This window comes from Myotis brandtii, unplaced genomic scaffold (assembly GCF_000412655.1).
Source record: "Myotis brandtii unplaced genomic scaffold, ASM41265v1 scaffold332, whole genome shotgun sequence".
Classification (NCBI taxonomy): Eukaryota; Metazoa; Chordata; class Mammalia; order Chiroptera; family Vespertilionidae; genus Myotis; species Myotis brandtii.
This window is the reverse complement of record NW_005362797.1, coordinates 484,304-495,765: the sequence shown is the minus strand read 5'-3', so window position 1 is coordinate 495,765 and position 11,462 is coordinate 484,304. Positions and strand designations below refer to the sequence as shown.

The following is an 11,462-nucleotide window of genomic DNA, read 5'->3' as shown; positions in this document are numbered from 1 at the left end:
TCAGCCCCTCATCCAGGCTGGCCAGGCACCCAAGCGGGACCCCCACCCTGATCTGGGACACCCTTCAGGGCAAACCAGCCGGCCCCCACCTGTGCACCAGGCCTCTATCCTATATAGTAAAAGGGTAATATGCAAACTGACCCTAACAGCAGAAAGACTGGGAATGACTGGTCACTATGACACACACTGACCACCAGGGGGCAGATGCTCAATGCAGGAGCTGCCCTCTGGTGGTCAGTGAGCTCCCACATGGAGGAGCTCTGCTCAGCCACAAGCCAGGCTGATGGCTGCCAGTACAGCGGTGGTGGTGGGAGCCTCTCCTGCCTCCTCAGCAGTGCTAAGGATGTCCGACTGCAGCTTAGGTCTGCTCCCCGCTGGCAAGTGGACATCCCCTGAGGGCTGCCGGGCTGCCAGAGGGATGTCTGATTGCCAGCTTAGGCCTAATCCCCCGAGGAGCAGGCCTAAGCCAGCAGATGGTCATCCCTCAAGGGGTCCCAGACTGCAAGAGGGCATAGGCCGGGCTGAGGGATGCCCCCCCCACCGGAGTGCACAAATTTTTGTGCACGGGGCCTCTAGTTTAAAATATAAATCTGATTGTGTCATCTTCCTGCCTCAAACCATTTGGTGCCTTCCCACTATTCTCAGAAAAAAAAAATTCCTTTACAATGCCTACTATACCTGGCCACCACCCACCTCGCCATCCTCATGTCACCATGACACACCTCAGTCTCCAGCCAGTACCAAACTCCAGATCTCCTGGCCAGAGACCTGAGCTCTCCTTATTGTACCTCATTGCCGTTCTTTGTTCTTTTATAACACATCTGAAACTCCAGACATCTAAACCAGACTGTAAGTATAGGAGTGTTATTTGAAAATACCTGGCCACCACCCACCTCGCCATCCTCATGTCACCATGACACACCTCAGTCTCCAGCCAGTACCAAACTCCAGATCTCCTGGCCAGAGACCTGAGCTCTCCTTATTGTACCTCATTGCCGTTCTTTGTTCTTTTATAACACATCTGAAACTCCAGACATCTAAACCAGACTGTAAGCGTAGGAGTGTTATTTGAAACAAGGAGAGCCACAAGCGACCATCATTATGCACAGCTACATTTAAATCTGAAGTATGTACACTACACGACTTAAGATCAATTTTTCATAGTAGAAATTGAAACACTAAGGCATCACATGCATGTGGCTTAGACTGGGTCATAATAAACCAGTTGTAGGTCCAAGAATTGAAAATGAAGAATTAGTGGGAAGTTCAATCACCAGTGTAGAAGCCACCCTGAAAGTCAGTCACTGTATGGGGCCAGGGGGCGGGGTAGGGAGGAAAGGTACAGCGAGTGAGGATAGTTTCTGGATAAAGGAATTGAGGGGAAAACAACAGAACCAGAGGGGGGTACAATGGCTTAGCCACATCCGGACAATTTTTCAGCCCTTGGTTACTATGGTTACAGATGCCATGAGAGTTGGCCCAGGCAGCCTCATTCAACCCACTCTCCCCGAGCCCTGGGGCTCGCCTCTCTTTGCCTTTTTGTGCATGGACAGTGACACAGTCAACAAAGCCCATGGTGGCAGTAAAAAAAACTGTCTTCATTCTCCTCTGCCCTAGACACTGAAGCTCCAACACTGTCCGCAGAATATGAAACTGCCTCAGATAAGCCAGGCATTCAATGTTTGGCAGCATGGGGACCTCGAAGCTATCAAATGCATCTTACTTCCTGGAAATCATTTTCTCTTTCAGAATGCAAAGCAAAAGCAACAAGGTAGTAAAAAGATGTTTACTGGGCCCTGGCTGGCGTTGCTCAGTTGGTTGGAGCATCGTTTCATATGCCGAAGGGAGGTGGGTTTGATTCCCGGGTGGGGCACATACTTAGGTTTCTGGTTCCATCCCTGGTGGGGGCATGCATGGAAGGCAACTCATCGATGTCCTCTCTCCCACCGATGTTTCTCTCTCTCTCCTTCCTCTCTCTCTCTCTCTCTAAAACCAATAAGCATATCCTCAGGTGAGGATTAAATATACATATATTTACTGGAAATAGGACAGGGAGGGCTGACAGTCCTTTACCAATGGCTTCTGCTTATGTATGTGACGTCACTCCCAGGAACACTGTCCCTGTCATCTTGGCTACACCCTGACTTGTGCTTAGATCACACCACACGGACAGGAGGGCTGCTGCAGACACACAGCAGACACCCACCCCTGACCTTTCTGCTGCTCAGCCTGAAGGATGTCCTGCTCTTCTGGTTTTATCCAAGGAGGCTGGGTTTTCAGTCACGAATATGTAAAGGAAGGGGGTTGTCAAAGAAGGGGACTCTGGGACACCTCAGGTGCATGAGGCATCACTCTCAACCTCTCGATTCACAGTGAGAAGAAACAGATTACTTTGTGTGGTCATTTTTGGGTGAATGTTTTACAGATCTACACATAGCATGGTGCCCACACAAGACAGACTTAATGGATGCTTTCTGTATTTGAATAATCTGCTTAGAATGGGAGGTATCCTGTTATAAGACTGTATATTTACATTTTACATAAATTCTCTTTCTACTCACCATCTTTCAAATATACCACCTTGGGCAATGAGCAATTGGAGGGGTAAATGGAGTTCAATGAACCATGGCTCTGTGGGAAACTGGGAAAGGCAGGATTAAATGAAATCAACCAGGTTTCTTTTCTGTAGGATTATCAGGGGAGGGGTACAAGTTAGAGGTGAGAGTGACAGCATTAGCCGACACCCAGGTTCAAGTCACAGAGCTACAAGGTGACTTGGGACATGTTGCTTAAGCTCTGGGATAATAATTTCACTTGCTTCTTTGGCCTAGAACAGCCGTGGGCAAACTACGGCCCGTGGGCCGGATACGGCCTGTTTGAAATGAATAAAACTAAAAAAAAAAAAAAGACCGTACCCTTTTATGTAATGATGTTTACTTTGAATTTATATTAGTTCACACAAACACTCCATCCATGCTTTTGTTCCGGCCCTCCGGTCCAGTTTAAGAACCCATTGTGGCCCTCGAGTCAAAAAGTTTGCCCACCCCTGGCCTAGAAAGAGAAGTATAGGAGATAATGATTATAGAGCTCTTATCACTGTGCCAGGCACTTTGTATGTATTCAATAATAGGGGGAAATGCTTATGGTGATTTTAAAATGTGCTCGAATCATTTCCTCCCTTCCAGCGTGAGCCTACCCCATCTCCCATCCCCAAGCATGAACTAAACTTAGGGACTCTCATCTAATGAAAAGAATGTGGTGGTAAATCCATTTGCAACAACATGGATGGACCTTGAGGGCATTATGCTAAGTGAAATAAGTCATACAGAGAAAGGCAAATACCATATGATTTCACTTATACGTGGATTCCAAAACAATCAAATTCATAGAGACAGAGAACAGATTGGTGGTTACCAGAGGCAGGGGGTTGGGAGTGGGTAAAATGGGTGAAGGTGGTGGAAACATTAAAGAGAGGATTAGAAAATCAGACTTCATTTTCAATTCATACTAGTCAGTTTTAGACACTTGCGAGGGAAAATGAATCTCACACTTTGCAAACCACAAATAAATGTTTTGAAGTAAACATGAGGTTTCTGTTTCTCCATTCTGGGTAACAGTCATGAACTTGATGTAAAAAAAAACAGTAGCTTCCACTGAGAGTACCACTCAGACCAGAGCCAACAAGAGGAAGGTCCCTTTGACCTCCTTGAAGAAAAAAGATGTTCCAAAGATTGTCTGAGCCATGATTTGGTTTAGGCTTCTTTCCCAGCGGTGTCAGGGGAGCGTCATCATCCTTCTGCAATCCCAGTGGTTGCAGGGTAGACTTGCGATTGGGCAGGCTGACTGTGAACATCTTTCCTCCAGAAGAAATCTGCCATGTGGGTGTCACCAACATGGTGCTGGTGCCATGTTTAGGGAGATTCCGTAACCAAGTCTGAGCCCCTAACCAACTCTAACCCTGTCTGGTCATCCAGTCAGTGTCCTTTAGAACAGAATTTGAGTGCAGCAAAATTCATCCCTTGTATGCACCCTCCTGCTTCAGTCAAGCGAGCTGTGCAAACCTCCTAATTGACTATCAATACAATCGCTTCATTCTGTTCATCATTAAACACACTCTAATTCCCTATGGAAAGTAGAAAGTAAAAGGAATCCACTATCCAAGAAGAACATGTTTCTTGCTGACAGTGGGTCCCTACTTCTGTGCCTCTATTAGATACACTTTATCCCACATCTCAGTTGTGGTTGAAGTCTCCCAAATTTGGGGTAAGATGTGGATTATTTTTTAAATGTATCTGATTTAAGATGATACTCATATAGAGACTGCTATGGACTGAATCATGTCCTCCAAAAAACTCATGTTGAAAACGTAACCCCAATGTGACTGTAATAGAAATGAGGCCTTTAGGAGGTAATTAAGGTTAAATGAGGTCATGAGGGTGGGGATGTAATTCATAGGGCTTGTGCCCTTTAAGAAGAGGAAAGAGACACCAGAGCTATCTCTTTCCACCATGTGAGGGCACGGTGAGAAGGTGGCCATCTGTAACCCATGAGGAGAGCCCTCACCAGACATCAACCCTGCTAGCCCTTGATCTTGGACTTGCAGTTTCCAGAACTGTGAGAAAAGAAATTTCTATTGTTTAAGCCTCCCTGTCTATTGTATTTTGTTATGACAGTCTGAGCAGATGAATACAGAGCCAAAACACAGATGTTTTGGAAATGGGTGAAGTAACAAAGTCAACCTAGCTAGTCTTCATTCTACCAAAAAATCGCTGGGATTGGCAAAGGATGACGAAGCTCCCTTAGACACCTCTGGAATAGAAGCCTGGACGAAACCTTGGCTCAGACAGTCTTTGGAACATCTTTCCTCTCTACTTTCTAGGATAATTGTGGTGATTTTGGCACATTATTAATCCCATTTGGAAGGCTGATCTCTTGAAAGTTGGATAGTAAATCAAAACAGATTATTTTCTTTCCAGAAAATCTAAGCTACACAAATGAGTTTGGAAACACATTAATGAAGATGGCAGCCGAGTGGCCTTGCAAACTGAGCATGGCTCACATTCACAAGAGACCAGAATCTCTTTTTAGCCAGGAGAGAAGTGGGATCCCAGAGACTTGAACTGGATCCTTGGGATGAAGTGCGACCAGTGCAAACCCAACCTGCAAAAAACAGCCATCGACTGAGAATTCGCTGATCAACCGAGAGCCTTTTTTTCCTCTAAATCCTTCAGAGCAACCTCTGAACACATTTTCGGATAAGAAAGAACAGGAAAGTGTAGAAGGGAGGAAAGCTTGAGAGAAACTGCCCTGGACATAAACACCAAAAGGCCTGGGTTGGACCCAGCTCTACCTGTTTGCAGTCCTGCCCCCCGTCCCCCCCCAAACAAGTCGTTACTCTTTCTACTGCCAACAGTAAATCTAGATCCAATATTGACAAAAAGAGGGCTGCTTAAAGAACAAGTGAGATCATTTGTAAAAAGTGTTCTGTAAACTGAAAGGAGCTACACACATACAATACAGGCTTCTCTGGAATTTTGCATTAAAATATGCACTAAAAACGCAGGGTTTTTTTAAAAAAACATCTTCAGCTCTGCAGCTTTGATTTAAATACCTCAAAAAAAGTTACACACCCATGGCCAATATGAGCCAAATTATTCAATGGACACCAAACAGATCTGTGTCAGCTCACTTAGCCGTCCCCACCTCATGCCCAGCCCGCCTTTCACTCCTGGTGAACCGAAGAACGGAAGGAAAACAGCCTGCTGGAGGTGTGAGAGAGCTGGGAGCCTGCAAGGAAGAGGTGATATTGCTGTCCTTTCTGATACTCCGTTATTCAGAGATATCCTTCCCTTCTCCTTTGTGTACTTTGCCTTTTGTAGCTTGGGGAAGTCCTGGAATTCCCATCCTGCATGAAGCCTGAGAGATCCTCTCCAATCCATTCTTCCATGCGTCCATCCATTCAGCAAAAGGTAACGGAGTTAGTGACTACTGTGTGCCAGGCACTTCCCTGGGCACTGGGGTTATGACAGGGAAAGTTCCTGCTCTTGGAGCTCACATGCTAGTGAGGGCACATGAGTAAGCAGGATGGCTTCAGGTCAGGATAAGTGCCAGGAAGACAACCGAACAGCTGACATAAGTGACAGGGCTGGGGAAGGGGAGGAGAGGTCTTCAGAGGGGACAGGGAAGTCCTCAAATGAGCTGGCATTTGAGCTGAGATTCAAAGGGCAGAAAGCAGTCAGTCATGCAAACGTGCATTGTAAGCTATGGGAAGTGCAAGTGCCAGGCCCTGAGACAGGAACGAGTGTCCTCTATTTGAGGAACAAAGGAAGCCAGGTGGCCCAAAGGTCAGATGCAGGGGGCTTGTTGAAGAGGTGGGTCAAAGAGGCCAATAGGGCCAATGTCCCCCTTGCGCATGGCAGGAGAGTGAAGGCCAAAGAGGCTCAATGAGCAGCCCAAAGTCTAACAGCTTACTGCGAAGCTACTTCTTGCAACTCATTCTTCTGTCCCCAAATCAAGAGTTTTTAAAGCCATATTTATCAGCTTCTCTCAAACTATGGGAATATTGTTTGCTATTTTTATTGTGTGTTTTTTAAAGCCCTTAACATACATAAAGCCAGCAAACCAATCCCAATTTTCAACAGAAAAATTATCAAGTGATCCCAGCAATTTAAAATACACATAAGTTCTGTTATGGAAGCTGAAACTCAGTGTCAATCTACTTTTGTTTGGTCCTACACAAACAGGAGCCATTTGTTAAAGGTTTAGCTTTACAAATAGGAGGGAGGCCAGAGCTCACCAGAGAATAATCATTTCACCTTTAGGTCTTAATTTGACACCTAAACCTCTTGACGGTGCTTTGCGTAATTCACCCAAGTGCAATCAAAACCAATCTGTCCTCAATCCGCCTTCATTTTGAACGATTAAATTGTCAGGTAACGGTGCTGTAAGCAAAACATCGTAATTACAACTTTCCTCCACAATCTGTGAGCGCCTCCACCTGAAGGTTCAAATCTGTGAATACCCAAATCCTACAGTCTGTTTAATGTGAATTGTCCCTTCACTTTTCTGGTATAGTTCTAGGTTCCCCTTTATCTTTGTCCTGCTAAACACACTTGGTCTGTGTAGATGCAAACCTCCAAAGAACAGACCCAAAGTCTGTCCAGTGACCAGTGACTGGTCCACCAGAGGAAGATGCAGAGATGCTATCTGGCTGGAGGGGTTAGTGGGAAAGGCTCATTCACTGCCTCCCTCCCTCCTCCTTCTCCTCCTTCTCCTCTCCTTTCTCTTTCCCCTCCTCCAGTATCTCTTCCTCCCCCTCTTTCTCCCCTCTTTTTCTTTTTCTCCTTGAAATAAGCTTCTCCAGTCCCTGAACTCTGGGAGCCTCACAAGGCAAGGGCCAGAGGTCCCAACAACTTAAGAGATAGACTTAAAGAGTGCTTAAGGGCCTATAGTATAGTCCATTCCCACCACCTATTATCTCTATAACTTTGGGCAAGTTACTCAACCTCTCTGTTCCTCAGTTCCCTCAACTGTAAAATAAGGACAGTATCTTCCACCTGAGATTAAATAAAGAAGATGAAATAAATTAATCTTCTATTGTATAATTAATTTTAATAATTTATTTATTTATTTAAAGGATTTAAAACGATACGACGTCTGGCACATAGTTCTATACAGGTGTGAGATATGTCACCGTCATTTCCACTCTTCTTCTGCCTCCACCCTTTTGGCTAGGGAAAACTATTGTCACCCCAGCTTCAGGAACAGTTGTGCATGACAGCCGAGCACCTTACTGGTAGCAGCTCAGGGGTGTCCTAATGGCAATCCAGTGTCAAATGGGGACAATCATACTTATACCATCAGATAAGCATTACGAAAATGATTATCCTATATAATAAAAGGCTAATATGCAAATTGTCCCCTCGACTGGGAGTTCGACCCGGAGTCTGACCAGGGGAGTTTAACCAGGGGGTAGGGCCAGCCAGCCAACTGCCCATGGCCCCTCCCTCCAGCCAGCCGATCAGCCAGATTGGGGTGGGCTGGCTGGACCCCACCCATGCATGAATTCGTGCACCAGGCCTCTAGTATGAAATAATGTACAGAACACATCTGGCATGCAATGATTGCTCATCAAATGCTGTTATTTTTATTAGGGTCTTTTCACTTTTAGCATCAATGGTTGTGATTGTAGATGCTACTTGCTTGCTTCTTCACTGTGTCAGGCTCTAACATGTGGGATTCAACTGTGTTTATCACTGTGGCATAAATATCTAAAGAATAATAGTCATATAGAAATGTAGTTTAAAAGCCAAGGCAAGCTTCATGGAGGCAGCCCCACAGCCCTCCCTATCAAAGCTCCTTGAAGATCCCAACCTGACTCTTTAGACAACTGCCCACTTGACACACCTCTTGATGGACACAGGGACATCTCTCACTCAGCAGGTCCTGGACTGAACTCACGAGCTTTCCCTCAAGGCTGGTCCTGCCCTGGCTGCTGTCTCAGTCATTCCAATTCCTCCACTTCCACAAATTCTTCACTCAAAGCCTGTAGATTTCGTGTCCTCGGTAGCCCCCTACTCCATCCACTTCTCCTTCCCTCGCCCTTGACACCATGGTATCTGGTCCCTCACATCCACAAGAGCTACACAGCACTTGTTTTGAAACTTGAAACCCTTCAGTGACTTAAGATAATGACTATGGTCCTTATGCATGCCACAATCACACCCTACCTGCAAGAACAGGTGGCTTCGGGGTCTGATCCTGCAGATCCCCCAGTTATACCTCAAAACACACACTCCCTTGCTTTCTGCTCAAGCCATAGAAAGTTCCTTTCAGTTCCTCAAATACACATCTGCCTCAGGGCCATTGCACTTGCTGTTTCCTTTTCTGCAACAGTCCTCCTCATTAGTCATTTAATCCCTACATATCCTCCAGGTCTCAATACAAGTGTCTGAATGCATTCCCTGACCACCCACCTCCCCTGATTCTTGTCAATCTCTTCTATCAGATACTTTCTTAAAACACTGCTGCTCTCCTTCATGGAACATACATCTATACTAATAAAAGGGTAATATACTAATTAGACCAGGAGACCTTCCGGATGTCCTTCTGGACAAAGCCATGGTGGTGGGGCCAAGGCAGAGGCAGTTAGGGGCGATCAGGCCAGGAGGGGAGGGCAGTTGGGGGGTGATCAGGCCAGCAGGGTCAGGGGGAAGTTGGGGGTGAACAGGCTGGCAGGGGGGCAATTGGGGGCTATCGGGTTGGCAGGGGGGGCAGTTGGGGGTGAGAAGGCTGGTGGGGGGACAGTTAGGGGCAAGCAGGCCAGCAGGCAGAGTGGTAGGGGCGATCAGGCAGGCAGGCAGGTGAGTGGTTAGGAGCCAGCGGTCCCAGATTATGAGAGGGATATCTGACTGCTGGTTTAGGCCCGCTCCCACACCGGCAGTCGGACATCCCCTGAGGGGTCCCAGATTGGAGAGGGGGCAGGCCGGGCTGAGGGACACCCCCCCCCCCCCCCCATGCACGAATTTTGTGCACCGGACCACTAGTAAGCTTATAATTATGCATTACTCAGTGCAATGATTGGTTTAGGTCTGTCTCCCTCACTATAAACTCTAAGAAGGCAGAGCTGTTGTCTGTGTTATTCTAACTGTATTTCCAGTACCTGGGACAGCAGTTGTTATGTAGCAGGTATTCAATGAATATGTTTTGCAGGGAATTAGAAAAAAACAAACAAAAACAAAACAAAAACCAAGGCACACTTCCATATTCCCAAAGTGGAATATAGAAGATCTAGAGACAAAAGAGAAGATGTAGGTCATATTTAAGGTGTAACAGCCTCAGAGTTAAAAATTGGCACTATCTCTCCACTCTTCAGTAGCCAGTCAATCCATAAGACATTTACTTAAGGAGTGAGTGGGTTTCCTCCTTTCCAGTCTGGAGAAAAGAAAAGAAAAAGTACTCGCAGAGAACACTAAACACACTCTCACACACACGCGCACACACATCTAAAAAAGAAATTTCACCCCCAATATATGCAGAGGTGTGTCCAAGCCAGAATCAGCCTTTAGATAAGAGAAATGTTAAATACAGCATTCTTGTCAAAACTGGACACTAGCTTTCAACTTGTCCCACTCCCATATGCTCTCAAGAGGAGCCTTAGCATCTGTATGCTAATTACAGACACAGTGGCCAGCGCTAGGCGCAGCAAATCTGACTTAGTCGCTTGCCTGGAGGAAACATTGTCCAACATTCTTAGCTTGTAAATGACACTACTGCTTGGGCTGCCCCCTCCCCAGCCCTTTCCAGCCCCACCCTGTTCACAAACCACTCCCCCCTCCTCCTTCTACTCAGGTCAGAGCCAAACTAGCTGCCTGGTTTGGTAATAAGACTGAGGGAAGACTCAGAAGGCCCCTTGGGCTCCATTATTACGCACGCCCTACAAGAAGGGCCACCTCCAGGGACTGTTGCTGCAGATCTGAGCTCCACTTGCTGCCAGGAAACCTTTCCCATTGAGGACACCCTGAGCAGGCAGCGCAGCAGCCCCAGGTCCAGGGGGAGGCACCCCACCCATCTGCCAGAGAGACAAAGATCACCAGAAACAAAGGACACACACAGACCCGCACATACACAAAGTCAAAAGCAAATACCGACACTTGGTGCAATTTCAAGCCAAACAGCCAGCTTGATGTATCTTTAAATAGATTTTGCAACAATCCAGGAGGGACAATGACTATATGATAATGACAGACACTATCTGGGTTTGGAACCCACGCTGCCTCCACCCTCCTCCCACCCTTACTGCTGTTCCCAGGCGCATTTTTCTGCCTCAGGACACACGCTGCCAGGAGCAAGAGTGCTTCCACTCGCGGAGGCGCGCACACGCCCGAGGTGGAGGCAGGGCAGGCAGGGCGAGGGCGGCCAAAAGTAGGAGATACCAACCTTTAGGATCCCAGTTAACCTGTTTTCTTGGAGTCTCGATTGGAAATTTCATTGCTCCGTTGCCCAGATGGGGAGGAAAGGGAAAGAATCAAAATGATAAAGTCCTCAAGCTTTCAACACCTCGGCACAGCAGTCCAACAAAAACAATTTCCAAGGATGGGGGAGCCCTGGACTGGCTCGCGGAGGAACCCCAGAGAAAGACAAATGGAAAACAGTGGCTTAGGAGAGAACTGGAGGCGGCTGGGATGTTTGCACCGGTTGAGGGGTGCCTGGGAGCAACCCCCGGGGTACAAGGAAAAGTGAGGTCCCCGAGGGGAGGATGGAGGAGGCTCGGGCAGATGAAAACGCCGAGCTTCGCAAATGCGTGCGGGCAGGTCGGGGCTGAGCCGCTGGAGGGCTGCGGAGGGAGAAGCCCACTGCAGTGTCACTCTAGCCCCCAAGGCGTGTGCACACACTCCCGCACACACACTCGCCCCGCGCGCGCTCCGGCGGCGGGCACGTCAGCCTGGTTCGGTGGTGCAGAG

The 11,462-nt window shown here is 47.3% G+C and overlaps 1 protein-coding gene across 1 annotated transcript in view; it reads right to left on the bottom strand.

Annotated features, from left to right (window-relative positions):
• The window catches only part of KCNK10 (potassium channel, two pore domain subfamily K, member 10), a 110,604-nt gene extending 99,163 nt beyond the window's left edge, over positions 1-11,441 (bottom strand). The window contains exon 1 of the mRNA XM_005871213.2: positions 10,939-11,441. Within this exon, the coding sequence (XP_005871275.1) occupies positions 10,939-10,990 (52 nt within the window). The 5' untranslated portion in view covers positions 10,991-11,441. The remainder of the gene's footprint in view (positions 1-10,938) is intronic.
• Between the last annotated feature and the right edge of the window lie 21 nt (positions 11,442-11,462).